The sequence below is a fragment of the Macaca mulatta genome, chromosome 16 (assembly GCF_049350105.2).
Source record: "Macaca mulatta isolate MMU2019108-1 chromosome 16, T2T-MMU8v2.0, whole genome shotgun sequence".
Taxonomy (NCBI): domain Eukaryota; kingdom Metazoa; phylum Chordata; class Mammalia; order Primates; family Cercopithecidae; genus Macaca; species Macaca mulatta.
In genome coordinates, this window is record NC_133421.1 from 18,052,041 (window position 1) to 18,072,111 (window position 20,071).

The 20,071-nt window shown below is 40.0% G+C and overlaps 1 protein-coding gene across 47 annotated transcripts in view; it reads left to right on the forward strand.

Annotated features, from left to right (window-relative positions):
• The window catches only part of NCOR1 (nuclear receptor corepressor 1), a 189,410-nt gene that overhangs the window by 147,375 nt on the left and 21,964 nt on the right, over positions 1-20,071 (forward strand). For 27 of the 47 annotated variants that reach the window (XM_015118697.3, XM_077970423.1, XM_015118702.3 and 24 more), the window contains 10 exons: positions 303-663; positions 2,644-2,871; positions 5,101-5,310; positions 5,793-5,942; positions 6,628-6,753; positions 10,122-10,287; positions 10,494-10,987; positions 13,772-13,900; positions 14,298-14,455; positions 14,622-14,845. In XM_015118697.3, coding sequence (XP_014974183.3) covers positions 303-663; positions 2,644-2,871; positions 5,101-5,310; positions 5,793-5,942; positions 6,628-6,753; positions 10,122-10,287; positions 10,494-10,987; positions 13,772-13,900; positions 14,298-14,455; positions 14,622-14,845 — 2,246 coding nt within the window. The remainder of the gene's footprint in view (positions 1-302; positions 664-2,643; positions 2,872-5,100; positions 5,311-5,792; positions 5,943-6,627; positions 6,754-10,121; positions 10,288-10,493; positions 10,988-13,771; positions 13,901-14,297; positions 14,456-14,621; positions 14,846-20,071) is intronic. The other 20 variants (XM_015118710.3, XM_077970444.1, XM_077970441.1 and 17 more) reach the window with 3 other exon arrangements.

Genomic DNA, 20,071 nt, shown 5'->3' on the forward strand with positions numbered 1-20,071 from the left:
GAACTCCCGACCTCAGGTGATATGCCCGCTTCAGCCTCCCAAAGTGCTGGGATTATAGGTGTGAGCCATGGCGCCTGGCCTTGCGTACTTCTTATCATCAAGTTTTCTTGTGTCCATAGCATGGAGTGTGGAATGTGGGAAAGTATGCAGCTTGGGATCAGTGGGGTTGTGATTGAGATGTCCAGCAGACAAAAAAAAGGTCACCACAGTGAACTGTAACTGCCATGGGCCAGACGTAGACCTGAGATAGAAAAGTAGCCAGATGACTTTGCCACCTGTAATGTTTGTTTCTTTCCCTTTAGGGCACACCAATAAAGTTTGACAACAACTCAGGTCAATCTGCCATCAAACACAATGTCAAATCCTTAATCACGGGGCCTAGCAAACTATCCCGTGGAATGCCTCCGCTGGAAATTGTGCCAGAGAACATAAAAGTGGTAGAACGGGGAAAATATGAGGATGTGAAAGCAGGCGAACCCGTGCGTTCCCGGCACACGTCAGTGGTAAGCTCTGGCCCCTCCGTTCTTAGGTCCACACTGCATGAAGCTCCCAAAGCACAACTGAGCCCTGGGATTTACGATGACACCAGTGCACGGAGGACCCCTGTGAGTTATCAAAACACCATGTCCAGAGGCTCACCCATGATGAACAGAACTTCTGATGGTATGTTACTTTTGTTGCTTGGTCTGATCCTTTTTATTGCATTAAAAAAACAAAACAAAACAAAAAAACCTTTGTCAAGTAGTAAATATCAAATTGTTAGCTTTAGAGTATCCCAAGATCTGCAGGTCATGCTTGATTCTAGGAGTATGGAAGGCTACTAATTTAAAAGTAGGCATAATTTAAGTAAAATACCTAATATTTAAATCAAGTGCAGATTACGGCACAGTCCAGAAATGCTGTAGAGTAAGTATATTTTTAGAGTGGATTTTCAGCCAATTGCATAAGGTTTTCTGGAAGTCAGTTTTCACATTGTTCCTTCAGTGGCAGTGTGGTGTGAAAGCTGAAAGTAGCCTCTGGAACAAGACTGCGTAAGCTTGAATTAACATTCTTACTGCATAAACTCAGATGAGTTACTTAGCTTTTTTGTAGCTTAGTTTCCTGATCTGTAAAATCATAATGTAACATTAAGACCTACCTCTCTGGATTATTATGAAGATCAAATAAGGTAGTACATGTAAAGAACTTAGAAGGGTGCTGAGTATTTACAAAGGGCTCGATAAATGTGAATTAAACTGTTGGTGTTACTGTCGTTATCATTGTTATCACTATAACCCCATGCTGCTGGCAGCTACATCAGTTGAGAAGTGATTTTTACCAAGTGGTCCCTGAATCAACCTGAGGCCCTTAAAAATGCATCCACCTACCATTTTTTATTATAATACAAATTTATTGGTGGCTCACATGCTACATCCTGGGCTGGGCACTGCGAGCTGTAGAAGAGTGTTTTGGCGGATGTGAGAGGCGTAGCACAGAGTGAGGAGAAGGGGAAGTCCTTGTTAGGGATAAGGGGGTGAGTCCAAATGATTGTAGCTTTAGTTCTTACGGAGAGTTGCCCTGCAGAGGGAAGGGCACTACATGTTTGAGCACAATGGGACTTGGAAGGGGATGTGACAAACCAGTGTGATTTCTTTCTTTGGGCAGGCAGATTTGTTTGTGGTAAAGTTTATAGTATCAAAATATTAGTATTTAGATGTAATGGTTACACAACCATCATGCATTGTACTTAATGCCACTGTGAATTGTACCCTTTAAAATGGCTAAAATTGTAAATTTTATGTTATGTATATTTCACCACAGTTAAAAAAATTGAGGGTGGCTGGGTGCGGTGGCTCACACCTGTAATCCCAGCACTTTGGGAGGCCATGGTAAAACCCTGTCTTTACTAGAAATACAAAAAAAATTAGCCTGGCATGGTGGCGTGCTCCTGTAGTCCCAGTTACTCGGGAGGCTGAGGCAGGAGAATTGCTTGAACCCAGGAGGTAGAGACTGCAGTGAGCCGAGATCACGCCACTGCACTACAGCCTGGGCGACAGAGCGAGACTCCATCTCAAAAAAAAAAAAAAAAAATTGAGGGTGATGGCTAGTAAGTGTTCGAATATATAGTTATTGGTGGGACAGTCTGAACACTCTGAATAACATAATTTAAAAGAGGAGAGGCTGGAGTAGGGAGGAGATAGATGTTGGTGAAGTAATGAGAAAGTCATTGTGGAAGAACAGAGCAAGGAAAAAATTAGTGAAATTTGTGATTAATGAGTAGTAAGGAAGTTGCATAACACAGGCAATGAGAAAACTGAAGTTTACTACATGTGGGGACAAAAGAATTTAGAATGTTAAAGTCATACAAAAAACAATCATTCATAATGAGATTTAAAGAAGAGTATTGAATTTTATTTTTAATGTTACATAAGGTGGTAAAATACTGGTGCTGTGATCCAAAAGGTGACAGTACTCTCCAAATCTCAAGTTTCTACTAGTTGTTTCCATTTTCATATTTTGCAATATTGAATGTTAAATGTTGAGGGGAAAGAGAAGATCCAAATACATGAATATAGTCTGTATTTGAATGGTTGAGAAATGGACAAATATTATCATACTTTGCAAGTTTCTTAAGAACTTGTGGCATTGGCTCTTTTTTTCCAGTTACAATTTCTTCTAACAAGTCTACCAATCATGAAAGGAAATCGACACTGACCCCTACGCAGAGGGAAAGTATCCCAGCGAAGTCTCCAGTGCCTGGGGTGGACCCTGTCGTGAGCCACAGTCCGTTTGATCCCCATCACAGAGGCAGCACTGCAGGAGAGGTTTATCGGAGCCACCTGCCCACGCACTTGGATCCAGCCATGCCTTTTCACAGGGCTTTGGATCCTGGTAAACATGAAATATAGTGATAATTTATGGCAAATAAATATGCCACCTGTATGCCTTTTCAGCTTTCTGTTGTTGTATAATACAGTACAATTGCAAGTACCATTAATGTACAGCTCAGTGAATTTTCACAAACTAAATTCCCCCATGTTACCAGCACCCAGATCAAGAAATAAAATCTTATCAGCACCCAGTAAAGAACTAAAAATAATAGTATATGAAAAGCTCTCTTATGGCACTTGGTGAAGCTAATTGAAAATGTGGGTTAATGTGAATAATTATTTTTAAATGACAGGGGCATACCTTAAACGTGTTAACTTACAGCATAGATGTTCATTTACCAGTACTCTGATCTAAGGCCAAGGCTTTTTCAATAACGATTGATTAAAGCTCACTGTCTTATATAAAAGAAATTCACATTTCCAGGTGTTTCTTTTTTTAAGTAAAGCTAGAATTTCCAAGTAAAGACACTTCCAAGCAATCTAAATACAGAATCCTTCTAGATTTTTTTCCAGCCTTTTAAAGTTGTCTGGTCCACACCTGATTCAACTTCTGTATCAAGTCTTTCCAAAGCTATTAACTTAGTTTTCAGAGAAACCGCTCTTCATTCTTCTTTGATTTACAAATTATGTCATTAAGGTCCATAATTCTAGTAACAAGTACAGCTGGAAGAAACTTTAGAACACCACTGACGTTGGTAGACAGAATCTGATAGGTGCAGACATGTGCAGGTTTCTAGAGAGCAGTCTGTGCTGGGCAGAGGGCACTGTGTTTTACATAGGGAGGGGAGGGGAGCAGTCCCATTGGTTGGTACAGAGAGGCTCGGCTGGGCTGTTATAATCTGCAGGACCAGCGGCTGCACCTTGTCCTCCCAGGGTGCAGTCCTTGCTCTTCCTTGCCGCTGTTGGCTGAGCCCAGTCACACATGTGTTTTCTGCTCAGACCTCTTCTCTGGCCTAAACTCTTTGCTTTGCTTATTACTCATATCCTTCAGGTGCAAATTAGAACACAGAATACTTGTGCCTCACTTTGGTCCTTAGGGAAGAATTTTTCATTATCAGTATGCTAAATTTTAAAAGTAAGAATTCTAAGGGTTATTTACATTTCATAATAGCAAAGTACCTGTGGGAAATGTTTTATCTAAAAGCTGTGTAAGTGTCATCAAAGTATGTGTCATTTGACAACACTGTTTCAGAGGAGCCCAATACCTATTACTTAGGGCACTGTGTCCCAGATTGTGTCAGCTGACAGACTTACCTAGCTTCTAGATGAAGGGGAAGCAAATATTCCAGAAAACATGTTATTTGTTTTTCTAGGGAGAACATATACATATAAAATAGGTCACTCCGGTTCTCAGACAAAATGGAATGTTTCTAGTTTCTATTTAGTGTTTATCATAGTCTTCATTTTGTAATGGTTTCATTTGCTTGTTTTTGAGCCTGAGCTGGATTATAATGTTTCGAGGAGAGAGACATTATCTTCTACTTTTTACCACACCTTACGCCTTCCTTGTGTCATGTGTCTTGTGTCATTCTGTCACCTAGGGGTTGCGAAAAACTACAGCTTTTTAGCCAAATCCTGTTGCCTCTTGTGTTTGTAAATAAAGTTTTATTAGGACACAGCCACACCATTTATTCTTTTTTCCTGTAGCTCTTTTTGTGCTACAGTGTCAGAGTTGAGTAGCTGTGACAGATACGAAAAGGCCCACAAAGCCTAAAATATATTTACCATTTGGCCCTTTATGTCAAAAGTTTGCCAGTCTGCTCCAAACACATGGGCTAATTAAATGCTTATAGTCTATAATCATTTTCACCCCCTGGAGAGTAAAGTTACTGATTGCCATAAAGTGTTTTCGTATACATTTCTGTTGGTTGTATTGGATGATCAGTACTGTAAAAACAATTCTGTTTTCAAACACAACTCTTGCAGATGGCAGGTAAAAATATAATAAAGTTGCATGTCAAAGATTGAAAGTAAAAGTACTTGAGTAGTTTTTAGCTACTGTTATCCTTCCCCTTTTTCCATTACTTCTCAGACATTAGAATGAATTAGAAGTGATACTGCTAATATATCAAGGTCTAAAATAAATCCACCTTAATCCTTATAACTAAGTAAAAGTTCCATGTGCACTAGCTCAGCACATGATTTTTCTCTACTCTTTTGTAGATGGTGTTTAGCAAATGCATTTCAGCCAGGACAAAACTCAGTGCCTTTCTTTCATTCTCTCAATCAGCAGCGGCTGCTTACCTGTTTCAGAGACAGCTTTCACCAACTCCAGGTTACCCAAGTCAGTATCAGCTTTACGCAATGGAGAACACAAGACAGACAATCTTAAATGATTACATTACCTCACAACAGATGCAAGTGAACTTGCGTCCAGATGTGGCCAGAGGACTCTCCCCAAGAGAGCAGCCACTGGGTCTCCCATACCCAGCAACGAGAGGTGTGTGTCTTTGCATTTCAGAATTCATAGAATATTTATGTTTACCCAGTGTTTCTTAGGTACTCGATAAATACTTGTTGAATGAATGATGGGAAGAAAGAAAGAAAAGAACACTGTATCCTTCTTCCCATAGACTTTTTAGCCCCGAGACATACATTGAGAGAAGGTGTTTTGGTGAATACTGAAATTTTGGTTTAGTTAAACCAAATCCTTGTGCTGAGTATTTGTAATCCATGTTTTACAAATTTCTCTGTCTCTTTAATCTCCCCATACTTTGAGGTTACTAATATGAAGTAGAGTCTTTAATATCCTTCTTGAGAGTTAAAGAATGTTTTAAAAAGTAATGATGATAGTAAACATTTTTATTTATATTATATACAAATTATCCTTGATTCACAGAGATAGACAAAATCCAAAAGTCATGTATGGTTCTGTACCTTTAGAATAACACTTAACATAAATTGTATTTGTCTTTTGGATAGGAATCATTGACCTGACCAATATGCCTCCAACAATTTTAGTGCCTCATCCAGGGGGAACAAGCACTCCTCCCATGGACAGAATCACTTATATTCCTGGTACGCAGATTACTTTCCCTCCCAGGCCATACAACTCTGCTTCCATGTCTCCAGGTAAGATTCTACAGTCACACACCTCTCTAATAGAACCATTGTGTTTATGTTTTTACAACATAGCCTTTTAAGGTATTTAGGGCAATTTTCCTTTCTTTGGTTTCTTGTTTTTCTTTTAACATTTAATAGTAGTTCTTATGTGCCAACTGTCACTAGATACCTTAGAAATGCCTTAAAAGCTTATGTTATGCTTCAGTTCTTATCCAGGACTCTTAATAAAACAAACTCCTTTTTCTGTTTTCTTGTCTTGTCTTTTTTTTGTTTGTTTTGGAGACAGAGTCTGGCTCCGTTGCCCAGGCTGGAGCGCAGTGGTGTGATCTCAGCTCACTGCAACCTCCATCTCCCGGGTTCAAGAGATTCTCATGCCTCAGCCTCTGGAGTAGCTGGGATTACAGGTGTGCGCCACCACACCTGGCTAATTTTTTGTGTGTTTTTAGTAGAGACAGGGTCTCACTATGTTGCCCAGGCTGGTCTCAAACTCCTGGCCTCCGGTGATCCACCTGCCTTGGCCTCCTGAAGTACTGGGATTATAGGTGTGAGCCACTGCACCTGGCCAAAAGAAGCTTCTTATATCCTAAATTTGAAGCTTTGTGAAAAATTTTCAGTCACTTGGAATTTCAGAATGGTTTGATATACTCAGTCAGTTGATATTTTTATCTTTAAGCTGCAGGTTTATGTTTTACAGGACACCCAACACACCTTGCAGCTGCTGCAAGCGCCGAGAGGGAACGGGAACGGGAGCGGGAGCGGGAGAAGGAGCGGGAGCGGGAACGGATTGCTGCAGCTTCCTCCGACCTCTACCTGCGGCCAGGTCAGTGAAAGGCACTGCTCTTCCATTCTCTGGACACATCTTAGCAGTCTTGTACTCTGTGTTTAATGCTGCACACAAAAATTTTTGATGCAAACAAAAATTCTAAGACATCGTTTTTACAGGCCCCAAGTGAAAAACAGGTGAAAGTGCTGTAACAGCTGAGATGGTGGAAACATGGATTTTACACGGAAAAATGTTTTCATGATGAAGCTATCATTTTTATTTGGTGCAAACAGTGGACTGCGGGGGCCTGAAGATATTGGTCACAGAGCTTTCAAGGCTGAAAGAACAGCCCTAGCAAAATCTCCTGGATATGAAGGTGTTTTTGAGCTTGAGTTTAGAGGAGGAATGGAAAATACAGTTAGCAGCTTGTGTAGCATCTTGAATTACAATGAAATGTTGTGTCCAGGAGGCAGGTGACATGATCAGAGGTACATTTACATACGAGTGGAATAGGCGGATTAAAACCCTGAAGGGTGGGTATGGCTGGTTCCAGAAGGCCAGTGAGACTGTCAGTAGTTCATATGCATCCTAATGGTGGCCTGGAATACTTTACACTGGGAATGGCCAGAAAAGAACTGCTGGGAAGAATATCACTGTAGACTCAAAGGGACTTAACTAGATATGGGGAGTGAGAAAGAGACGAGGAACAAGATTAGTCTGCAATAAAGATAGAGCATGATGAGTGAAAGCAAAGATGTAATGATTTTAGACATCCAGGTTGAATATCCCAAATGCTTGGAACCAGGATTTTTTCGGATTTTGGAATATTGGCATTATGCCAGTTGGACATTGCTAATCCAAAAATAATGAAATTTGAAGTGCTCCAGTGACTGTTTACTTTGAGTGTCATGTCAGCTAAAAAGTTTTGGATATTGGAGCATTTCTGACTTGGATTTGGGATGCCCAGCCTCTCATGTGTCCATGGGGAATCTTTTTTATCCATGGTATACTTGCTCTTTTCAGTTCTTTTACTTAAATCATTGACCATGTGTGTATTGTCAGATACTCTGATCTGGTACTCAGAAGAAAAGACAGAGCTTGGAGATACTGATTTAGGAGTCACCTGCAAGAGCTGAAGCTCTGGCTTGAATGAGATTTCCAAGGGGCAAGAGTGTGAAAAGAAGTGTAGGTCAGTCTTTAGATATTACCAGGAGAGTCGATCTAGGTCGGGGCAAAAGGAAGCAGAAACGTGTCAGAGAGTTAGGTACAGAACCACACAGTGGCAGAAGGTTGTCACATTGATACTGCCATAGGAAACAAACCTTTGAAATCAATATGAATGGCAATATATGGAAGGAGCCCAAAAGATAGTCATCATATTTGATCCAGTAATATTTCTGAGGAGTTAAATAATTCAGTGGTTACAAAGCTCAAACACATTTAGCTATAACTGTGTCACCCAGAAGATCTTGTATAATCTATGTAAAGTAAGATTATCTAAATACCTTTATCTGTGTACAATAAAAATCACTAAGAATTTGACTATAGGAAGTGCTTTAATGAATTGTAAGGCAGAACAGTAATATTGATTCCATGTTAATTGCATAAAACATGGAAAATTGTTTAAGAAACCCTCATACAAATAATACATAACTTTGGTAGAGACCAGATTTTTAAAATGTTTGTGATCCTACTGATGAACAAAATTTATATTTAAGGCACAAAGATACCATTTCTCTGCATCAGACATGTAAGAAAGTTGATAAATATTGTGTTGGAGTTTCTGCAGAAACAGATACTCATGTTGGCAATGGCAGTGTAAATGGTGTAGCCTCTGTGGAGATAGAAATTTTAAATACTCTTCCATCTAGTAATTCACATCTAGGAATATATATCCCATAGAAATAGTTAGATAAGCTGGGCATGGTGGCTCATGCCTGTAATCCCAGCTACTCAGGAGGCTGAGGCAGGAGGATTGCTTGAGGCCGGGAATTCAAGACCAGCCTCAGCAGCATAGTGATACCCTGTCTCTAAAATATATATATATAAATTAGCCAGGAGAGGTGCTGTGCACCTGTAGTCCTAGCTACTCAGGAGGCTGAAGTGGGATGATCCCTTGAAGCCAGGAGTTTGAGGCTGCAGTGAGCTGTGGAGTGCCCTGGGTAACAGAGTGTGATGCTGTCTCTTAAAATTTTTTAAATTTAATTAAAAAATAAATATTCATATAAGCTGATGAATGGTTAGAAGGGAGAAAACTGCTGAGAAGCCTGGCTGAGGTGGTGGTGTGTGTGAGAAGAGTGGTGTGTGCTAAAACGGCTAGCTGTTATGAAGCCAGTGAGCAGGTTAGAAGGTTGGAGTGAGGACACAGAACAAGACGAGGTCAAGAGGAAAGTGATTGGGGAGGGATTTGAGAGTTCAAAATCCTCTGCGTGAAGTAGTTCTGACCAAGTCCAAGCTCTGACTTTGTTATGGGAGAGTTAGAGTTAAGTGAACAAAAACATACCAAATATTGTAGAAGTGTAATTGTGGGAGCCAAGTTTTATGTGGGAGGATAATGTGAATGATTTCATTTCAAAAGAGAGCTTGCTGAGAGAAAGAGTCACCTGTGAAGGGGACAGTGAAGAAATGAAGCAGGGCAAACTGTGGTTGAATGAAACAGTCTCAAACCCTAGTGTAGCAGTGGTATATTATTTTCATTATGATGCTTAGAAAGTTGTGCCTGATTAGATTTTGGAAATCATGTACAGACTGGAGTTTGAGGAAGACTCTGAAAGATGAACTTATATGATTTGTAGTAGTACTTCTTGTTGGTGCTGTTTTATTTCTGGGATCAAGATTGAAATTTATCAGAGAAATGGAAATGACAGTAAATGATGGCTGACGTTTTGTTTCAAGTTACTGCTGCGGTTTTATTGCATCTTTATTTGGAAACTTTTAGAACATATTTCTGGAAAGGCCAGAAAGTAGACTATCAAGTTTCTTGTCTTGTTTTCCTTTTTTCTATTTAGGTATATTAGGAAATAAACAATCCGGCCGGGCGCGGTAGCTCACGCCTGTAATCCTAGCACTTTGGGAGGCCGAGACGGGCGGATCACGAGGTCAGGAGATCGAGACCATCCTGGCTAACACAGTGAAACCCCGTCTCTACTTAAAAAAATACAAAAAAACTAGCCAGGCGAGGTGGCGGGCGCCTGTAGTCCCAGCTACTCGGGAGGCTGAGGCAGGAGAATGGCGTAAACCCAGGAGGTGGAGCTTGCAGTGAGCCGAGATTGTGCCACTGCACTCTAGCCTGGGCAACAGAGCTAGACTCCATCTCAAAAAAAAAAATAAAAAATAAAAAAATAAACAATCCATAAGCATTGCTTCCTTTTATCTGTAGCTTCCTCCTTACGTCTTTTTTTCTTTTTTCTTTTTCACCTCTGCAGGCTCAGAACAGCCTGGCCGACCTGGCAGTCATGGATATGTTCGCTCCCCTTCGCCTTCAGTAAGAACTCAGGAGACCATGTTGCAACAGAGACCCAGTGTTTTCCAAGGAACCAATGGAACCAGTGTAATCACACCTTTGGATCCAACTGCTCAGCTACGAATCATGTCAGTCTCTTGTACATATTTTGACAAAAAATGTCTCTTGTATATTCATTTTAAAATTTGTGACTGCAATAGTCTAAGTATAGTCATGCTTTTCTGCCCGTGCCACGAAGCCTTTTTTGTTGTTGCAGTTTGTCCTTCCATCTCCCCACCACATTCCCAGCAAATGGTCTTCCCTTCACAGAGCTGTGATTTGGTTTTATTTACAGGCCACTGCCTGCTGGGGGCCCTTCAATAAGCCAAGGCCTGCCAGCCTCCCGTTACAACACTGCTGCGGATGCCCTGGCTGCTCTTGTGGATGCTGCAGCTTCTGCACCCCAGATGGATGTGTCCAAAACAAAAGAGAGTAAGCATGAAGCTGCCAGGTTAGAAGAAAATTTGAGAAGCAGGTCAGCAGCAGTTAGTGAACAGCAGCAGCTAGAGCAGAAAACCCTGGAGGTGGAGAAGAGATCTGTTCAGTGTTTATACACTTCTTCAGCCTTTCCAAGTGGCAAGCCCCAGCCTCATTCTTCAGTAGTTTATTCTGAGGCTGGGAAAGATAAAGGGCCTCCTCCAAAATCCAGATATGAGGAAGAGCTAAGGACCCGAGGGAAGACTACCATTACTGCAGCTAACTTCATAGACGTGATCATCACCCGGCAAATTGCCTCGGACAAGGATGCGAGGGAACGTGGCTCTCAAAGTTCAGACTCTTCTAGTAGCTGTATGTATCTCAATCTGAGTTTCACAATGTGATGTCTGAGTAAAGAATTACTTTATTCTTTAGGTCAAGTAGAACTATATGGTATTTAAAAATCCTAATGCTTGATAGTAAATGTAATGCAAAAATGTATCTTCTGCTGTTTTTATGATTATTTAAATATCCCAGTTTCCTACATATAAGCCTATCAATGTATTTTCCACAAGAAAACTGTATCATTTATGTAATTAAATTTAGAAAGTAGAAGGCAGACCTTATTAACATATTTAGGCATCTGAAAGGTAGTGGATATATCTCCAGGCTCTGTGCTACTGAGGTATAATTTCTCAGGAAGCATTTGCTAGGACATGGTTCTGTATTTATGCCAATACCCCAAAGCCTCTAATATCCTTTTTCTAAGACACAGATTTTTAAAAGTGAGACTACCTATTACTGGTGATTGGTATTTATATTGCATCTTTTTTGCAAGTTGGATTTTGTTCAAGTCTGGTTAGTCATTGTGATGGCTAACCTGCAAATCTTGAAATTCACAGGTCTACATTAAAATGCTAGAAAAGTTACTTTTTAAATTTTCTTTTAAACTATTGCCTCAATTCTATGTGGAATTGTAGAAAGAACAAGCAAGTATTTAAATAAGCATCTGCTAACACTGGAAGTAATTTAATCATATATAGTCATCTTTCTGTTACATCCATTGAATAAATTCAGTAGAGTTAGAGATCATGAAAAAAAATGATTTCTTATGCTCCAGAATGCAATGTGCAGTTCTTTTGATCTCTAAGTAGCCACTAGCTTAATTATAATTTGTTTAGGTCACATCTACCCCATTGCTGAGGCTTTTAGAGAGAGAGGGTAGTGTTGTGTAGACAAAAGACTTCTTTTAGCCTGAGATTAGGAAAATCTGCAATATAGATTTTCTGCATGCAGAAAATTGCTCACTGAGAAAGAGATATTCTATAGTTGTATGAATAGGTCTTTTGAAGGGAAGTCGCCAGCACACTGGGAGATCCCACCTGGGCTTATTGAATGGTATAGCACATGGGTTCCTTAATCATTGGATTAAACATTTCTTTTCAGTTTGCATCACAAACCAAACCTTGCTGTAGGAATTTGATTTTCAGAAGGTTTGAAAATAGCTCATCTTTTCTGAGTGTCCATGTCTCTGTGTGTGGTTATCATTTTTGTCACTGGTCAGTGAATTCCATGATGTCCAAAGGCTATGTACAGTTCTTCAGTGTGGCTTTCAGTTTGACTCTTGAGAGCCCCCCTCATCCTGAAGGTGAAGTCCGTTGCCATATAGTCTTGCCCCTTAAGGCTTCAAGAGCAATGTGAACACAGTTCGGAATCAGACTTTCTACTGAGTGAATATTGGAAGTTGTAAGCAGATTTAGGATGTGAATACATAACCAGTGATGAGTAACAGTGGATACAAAAGTCACAAATTGCTGTAAACTTCTTAGAATATAGTGATTTATTTTAGTTTCTCAATGATCATTTCTGTCCCATTTATCAAGTTTCCAATCTCCTAAGTGTACTAGAACCCAGGTAGCTGCAATTTCCATGACCTGGTGGGGATAGGAAGGACTGTTGAGTACCAGAGGAGCAGCTGGTGGCTAGGGAGCAGGGTTCATTCCCACCTGCTGCATCTGTGTCCAGCCAGGGCCATGTGCCCTTTGGAGCTCTGACAGTGCTCTCAGATTCTATAGTGTAGTTTGTAGATGTGAAGAGCCCTCTGAATTCAGAGGTTCCTGAATAGGTGGTTACATCTGCTCTCAACTGTCAGCTCTGAGGCCATGGCAGGACTGTGAAAAGCTGCCTGTTAGCCCCACTGCACAGCCCCTCTGTTTACTTGAGAACTGCGTCTTAGAGGAGGTCCTTTTTGATGTGGGTATCCTCCAGAGTTGGTTGACATCCTCCCTTTCTGGGAATATACTTCCCTTCAGACATTCTGTACCATTTCTGGTTATTTTCACAATGTAACACAGTGCAAAAAAATTATTAATATTTGGAGTAACTTTTGTTAGCAATACTCCAGTTATTTGAGAAAATCATTATATATAGTGTTATATAATCCATAGCTTTAAAATCATCATGGTAGTGAATGAAGCAGCTTTATAGCCTCAGCGTTTTTCTAAGAACGGAATGTCCCACAGAATTGGAATTATTGGAATCAGTTATTGAGATCTACTCCCTTATTTGTTTATTAACCTCTTTCCATAAATGTTTCCCTGGTGATTTCTTTTCCAGCTCCCAGGAAAAATATCATAAATCTGTTCTCTGTTCTGCCTCATTCCAGTGTTTATTATTGTGCTTTAAAACGTGTCTTTTTTTTTTTTTTTTGAGACGGAGTTTCGCTCTCGTTGCCCAGGATGGAGTGCAATGGCGCAATCTCAGCTCACCACAACCTCTGCCTCCCGGGTTCAAGCGATTCTCCTGCCTCAGCCTCCCGAGTAGCTGGGATTACAGGCATGAGCCACCACGCCTGACTAATTTTGTATTTTTTTAGTAGAGACAGGGTTTCTCCACGTTGGTCAGGCTGGTCTCAAACCCCCGACCTCAGGTGACCCACCTGCCTCGGCCTCCCAAAGTGCTGGGATTACAGGTGTGAGCCACTGCACCTGGCCTAAAATGTCTTAAAGCTCATAAAACTTCAGAAAACCCTCATTAACCTGGAATACCATTGAACATGGTTGATCAGAATTGAAAATATGCTGTAGGTTTGAAGAACTTAGACTTTAGAAACTTTTCCCAGGATTAGTTTTAAAATAAGATTTTCTTTTCTTAAAGTATCTTCTCACAGGTATGAAACACCTAGCGATGCTATTGAGGTGATAAGTCCTGCCAGCTCACCTGCGCCACCCCAGGAAAAACTGCAGACCTATCAGCCAGAGGTGGTTAAGGCAAATCAAGCCGAAAGTATGTCTTCTTAAGCTACCATTTACATGTTTTCATATTTACATTTATCATTTGCTTCTAATTATCTGTCTAGACCATGGTAAGAATTAACTTGTTTTGTTTATTTTAGGGTTATCTTACATGAGCCTGCTTTAGAAACAGCTATCGATTCTTTTTTATTTTTTAATGATACAGAAAATAGTTTATATTAATTTTGTTTGCTTCTGCATTTATATTTTGTTCTAGTCCTCAGACTTCTGTTGGTGAATAATTTTTTTTTCCAAAATTAAGATAAGTTTTTTGTTTGGAGCTGTGTACCACATCCTTTCATGTGTTCTTCTGAATTATATTTAATCTTTGATAATGAGTGAAAGGCACAGACATTCCTGGAGTAAGACATCTATGTGTTCTCTACTAGACGATGCTACCAGACAGTATGAAGGACCATTACATCACTATCGACCACAGCAGGAATCACCGTCTCCCCAGCAACAGCTGCCCCCTTCTTCACAGGCAGAGGGAATGGGGCAAGTGCCCAGGACTCATCGGCTGATCACACTTGCTGATCACATCTGTGTAAGTTTTTCATTATTCTTATTAGCTGATTTTCTTTTTTGATCATGGGGAAAGCAGATTTCATATAGAAAAAGAAATTTATAATAAAGATATCTAGATTTCTTAATACTTTTTTTTTTGCAAGTACTCAATGAATTTTCCCACTTCCTTCTTTTCTCATTCACAGCAAATTATCACACAAGATTTTGCTAGAAATCAAGTTTCCTCACAGACTCCCCAGCAGCCTCCTACTTCTACATTCCAGAACTCACCATCTGCTTTGGTGTCTACACCTGTGAGGACTAAAACGTCAAATCGTTACAGCCCAGAATCCCAGGTTCAGTCTGTCCATCATCAAAGACCAGGTTCAAGGGTCTCTCCAGAAAATCTTGTGGACAAATCCAGGGGAAGGTATGATCTTTATTCCAAATTATATATAAATTTCCCAACAGTAAAACAAATGGAATATATCTACAGGATAAGGAATTTGTTTCTCACAACTAAAGTTCATTTGCCTTTAATCCCTGGAAAGTGTAAATGAGCTTTGTTCCCCTGAATATTATTCTTAGAATGTCCACTGTCTTGGCATCTGGTACTATGTCTTTTTAATATATATTCAAAAGATGATTATGTTCTGTTGGTTGGTTTGTAAAGACAGTTAAGAAGAATGTGTAGTTTGGTAGTGGTTTAGGGACACTTCAGTGGTCCTTCCTAATAATACCTCTCATATTTATCTGTCTCAGTGGTTTCTACTGGGTCAGCATCAGTAGAAGTTTAAGAAGGTGATATCGACCAGGCACAGTGGCTTATACCTATAATGCCAGCACTTTGGGAGGCTGAGGTAGGAGGATTGCTTGAGCCCAGGAATTTGAGACCAGCCTGGGCAACATAGTGAGATCTCATCTGTACAAAAAAAACTTAAACAAAACAAAACTGTCTATTTATCTATATATATATATAGGTTGTTTGCTTCTGCATTTATATTTTATTCTAGTCCTTAGACTTCTGTCAGTGTATATCTATACACACACATATATATACACACATATGTATATATTTTAAGGTGACATTAAATAAAGGAAAGGGAAGCCAATAGTGGCACCATGAGTGGAAACATGTTATATGCCAGGGCTCTCGGATAAAGAGCATATCTTCTTACCTGATAGTCTGTGTTTGGTTAAAATAAAGTGGATGCAGGATTCTTGCTTCAAAGTGGTAGACTAAATATTAGCACATGTTAAATTATAGTTAACAAGCACAAGGGAAATAAATTTAAGAATGCTGAGAAGGCCGGGCATGGTGGCTTATGCCTGCAATCCCAGCACTTTGGGAAGCCAAGGTGGGGGCATCACCTGAGGTCAGGAGTTCAAGACCAACCTGGCCAAAATGGTAAAACCCCGTCTCTACAAAAACACACACAAAAAAAAATTAGCCAGGTATGATGGCAGGTGCCTGTAATCCCAGCTACTCAGAAGGCTGAGGCAGAAGAATCGCTTGAAACTGAGATCATGCCATTGCACTCCAGCCTGGGCGACAGAATGAGACTCCGTCTCAAAAAAAAAAAAAAAAAAAGAATGCTGAGAACAAGACTGAGATATTGGCAGATCAAAGATTCTGGCAAATACTTGGAAGACATAGAGGACAGATGAGCCAAAGTAATGGAAGCCATGGCTCAGAGCCTGAAAAAGAGAAATTTGTAGCAGAAGTGATTCTCCGGCCTACCTACCAATCCATCGAAGTGAGCAAAGAGTAGAAAGAAGAATATAGATGAGAAGCTAGATGGTCTTCTTTAAAAAAAAAAAAAATATTGTGGAAGTTTTCAAATACATACAAAAGTAGAGAGAACAAGTATAATATACCTCTAGGAATCGATCACCTAATTTTGGTAATCATCAGTGTATAACGAGTTTTGTTTCATTTTTATCCCCGCTTGCCCCAACCCCTAAACTGCATAATTTAGTCATTAGAAGAAGCTGGATAACCTTAAGGATAAGATGAAAGCACATTTATTCCCTGTTAGCCAAAACAAAACCAAAAAAAGAAAAGAAATGCAATTATCAAGAAAAATGGAAAACTATATAGCACTGCCATGGTCCATTCCTGATGAAAATGTTTACACAATCTGTGGTGTTAGAAAACAGAATCAACTGGTTTTCATTTTAGTTATTTATTTAACTTTCATTTTAAGTTCAGGAGTACATGTGCAGGTTTATTATATATGTAAACTTGTGTCGTGGGGGTTTGTTGTAAAGATTATTCTGTCACCCAGGTATTAAGCCTGGTACCCATTAGTTATTTTTTCCTGAGCCTCCTCCTCCTACCCTCCACCCTCCAATAGGCCCCAGTGTGTGTTGTTTTCTTCCATGTGTCCGTGTGTTCTCACCATTTAGCTCCCACTTATAAGTGAGAACACGTGGTATTTGGTTTTCTGTTTTTGCGTTAGTTTGCTAAGGATAATGGCCTCCAGCTCCATCCATGTCCCTGAAAGGGACAGGAGCTCATTCTTTTTAATGGCTCCATAGTATTCCATGATGTATATATATACTGCATTGTCTTTATCCAGTCAATCACTGATGGGCACTTGGGTTGATTCCATGTCTTTGCTGTTGTCAGTAGTGCTACAGTGAACATACATGTGCATGTGTCTTTATAATGGAATGATTTGTATTTCTTTGGGTATATATTCAGTAATGGGATTGTTGGGTTGATTGGTAGTTGTGTATTTAGGTGTTTGAGGAATTTCCACAGTGCCTTCCACAGTGGTTGAACTAATTTACACTCCCACCAACAGTGTATAAGTGTTCCATTTTCTCTACAACCTTTCCAGGATCTGTTATTTTTTCACTTTTTCGTAGCCATTCTGACTGGTGTGAGATGGTAGCTCATTGTGGTTTTGATTTGCACTTCTCTCTTTTTTTTTTTTTGAACAGAGTCTTGCCCTGTTGCCCAGGCTGGAGTGCAGTGGTGCGATCTCAGCTCACGGCAACCTCCACCTCCCAGGTTCAAGCGATTCTTCTGCCTCAGCCTCCTGAGTAGCTAGGATTACAGGCTTCTGCCACCATACCCAGTTAATTTTTGTATTTTTAGTAGAGACAGGGTTTCACTATGTTGGCCAGGCTGGTCTCGGACTCCTGACCTCAGTTGATCCACCTGCCTCAGCTTCCCAAAGTGGTGGGATTACAGGCATGAGCCACTGCACCCGACTTGATTTGCACTTCTCTAATGATCAGTGATATTGAGCTTTTTTTTCATAGGCTTCTTGGCTGCATATATGTCTTCTTTTGAAAAGTGTCTGTTCATATCCTTTGCCCACTTTCTTTTTTTATCTCATTCTGTTTGCCCAGGCTGGATTTCAGTGGTGCAGTCTCGGCTCACAGCAGCCTCAACCCTCCCAGGCTCAGGTGATTCTCCCACCTCAGCCTCCCAAGTAGCTGGGATTACAGGCGCACACCACCACACTCACTTTGCCTCCTCTTTAATGGAGTTGTTTTTTCTTGTAAATTTGTTTAAGCTCTTTATACATGCTGGATATTAGACCGTTGTCAGATGCATAGTTTGCAAAATTTTTCTCCCATTCTGTAGGTTGTCTGTTCACTCTGTTGATAGTTTCCTTTGCTGTGCAGAAGGTCTTTAATTAGATCCCCCTTGTCAGTTTTTGCTTTTGTTCCAGCTGCTTTTGGTGTCTTTGTTATGAAATCTTTGTCCCTGCTGATGTCCTGAAAGGCATTTCCTAGGTTGTCTTCCAAGGTTTTTATAGTTTTGTTTTGTTTTTTTTTTTTTTTTTTTCACATTTAAGTCTTTAATCCATCTTGGGTTAATTTTCATATATGGCATAAAGAAAGGGCCCAGTTTCAATCTTCTGCATGTGATAGCCAGTTATCCCAGCACCACTTATTGATAGGGAATCCTTTCCTTATTGCTTGTTTTTATTAGGTTTGTCGAAGATCAGATACTTGTAGGTGTGAGGCCTTATTTCTGGGTTCTCTGTTCTGTTCCATTCGTCTGTGTGTCTTATTTTTGTACCAGTACAATGCTGTTTTGGTCATTGTAGCCCTGTATTATAATTTGAAGTCAGGTAGTGTGACACCTACAGCTTTGTTCTTTTTGTTTAGTATTGCCTTGGCTATTCAGGCTCTTTTTTGGATCTATATGAATTTTAAAATAGTTTATTCTAGTTCTGTGAAGAATGTCGTTGGTAGTTTAATAGGAATAGCATTTAATCTGTAATATGCATTGGGCAGTATGGCCATTTTAACGATATTGATTCTTCCTATCCATGAACATGGAATGTTTTTTCATTTGTTTATGTAATCTTTTATTTCTTTGAGAAGTGTTTTGTAGTTCCCCTTGTAGAGATCTTTCACCTCCCTGGTTAGCTGTATTCCTAGGTATTTTATTATTTTTGTGGTGGTTGTGAATCAAATTGCATTCCTTATTTGGCTCTCATTGGTGTATAGGAATGCTAGTGATTTTTTTTTTTTTTTTTTTTTTTTTTTTGCACACTGATGTACCCTGAGACTTTGCTGAAGTTGTTTTTCAGCTTAAGGAGCTTTGAGGCTAAGACTATGGAGTTTTCTAGATATGTGGTTATGCCTCTGCAAACAGAGATAGTTTGACTTCTTTTCTTTCTATTTGGATGCCCTTTCTTTCTTTCTCTTGCCTGATCACCCTGGTGAGGACTTCCAATAGGCTGTTGAATAAAAATGGTGACAGAGGGTATCCTTGTCTTGTGCTGGCTTTCAAGAGGAATGCTTCCAGCTTTTCCCCATTCAGTATGATTTGGCTGTGGGTTTTCATATATGGCTTTTTATTTTGTTGAGGTATGTTCCTTCAATACCTAGTTTACTGAGAGTTTTTAACATGAAAGGGTATTGAATTTTATTGAAAGCCTTTTATGCATCTATTGAGATTTGTGTATATTGAACCAACCTTGCATCCCAGGGATAAAATCTACTTGATTGTGGTGGATAAGCTGTTTAGTGTTTTGCTGGATTTGGTTTGCCAGTATTTTGTGTTGAGGATTTTTGCATTGATGTTCATCAAGGATATTAGCTGGAAGTTTTCTTTTTATTGTTGTTGTGTCTCTGCCAAGTTTTGGTATCAGGATGATGCTGGCCTATCAGGAGAACCTGCTCCCGATGTTTAACATGGGTTCTTTTCTATTTCCTGAGTGTCTCGGCTGGGTTGAGAAATAAAGGGAAAGAGCACAAGAGCCAGAAATTTAAAGCTGGGTGTCCGGGGGAGACATCACATGTCGGCAGGATCCGTGATGTTCTCCGAGCCGTAAAACCAGCAAGTTTTTATTAGCGATTTTCAAAAGGGGAGGGAGTGCATGAATAGGGTGTGGGTCACAGAGATCACATACTTCACAAGGTAATAAAATATCACAAAGCAAATGGAGGCAGGGCAAGATCACATGACCACCGGATGAGGTGAAATTAAAATTGCTAATGAAGTTTCGGGCACTGTGCCCAAAACAGTGATAACATTGTTTACATCTTATCAGGAAACAGGGTTTGAGAGCAGACAACCTGTCTGACCACAGTTTATTAGGCAGGAATTTTCCTCGTCCTAATAAGCCTGGGAGCACTACAGGAGACCAGGGCTTATTTCATCCTGTCGGCTTCGACCATAAAA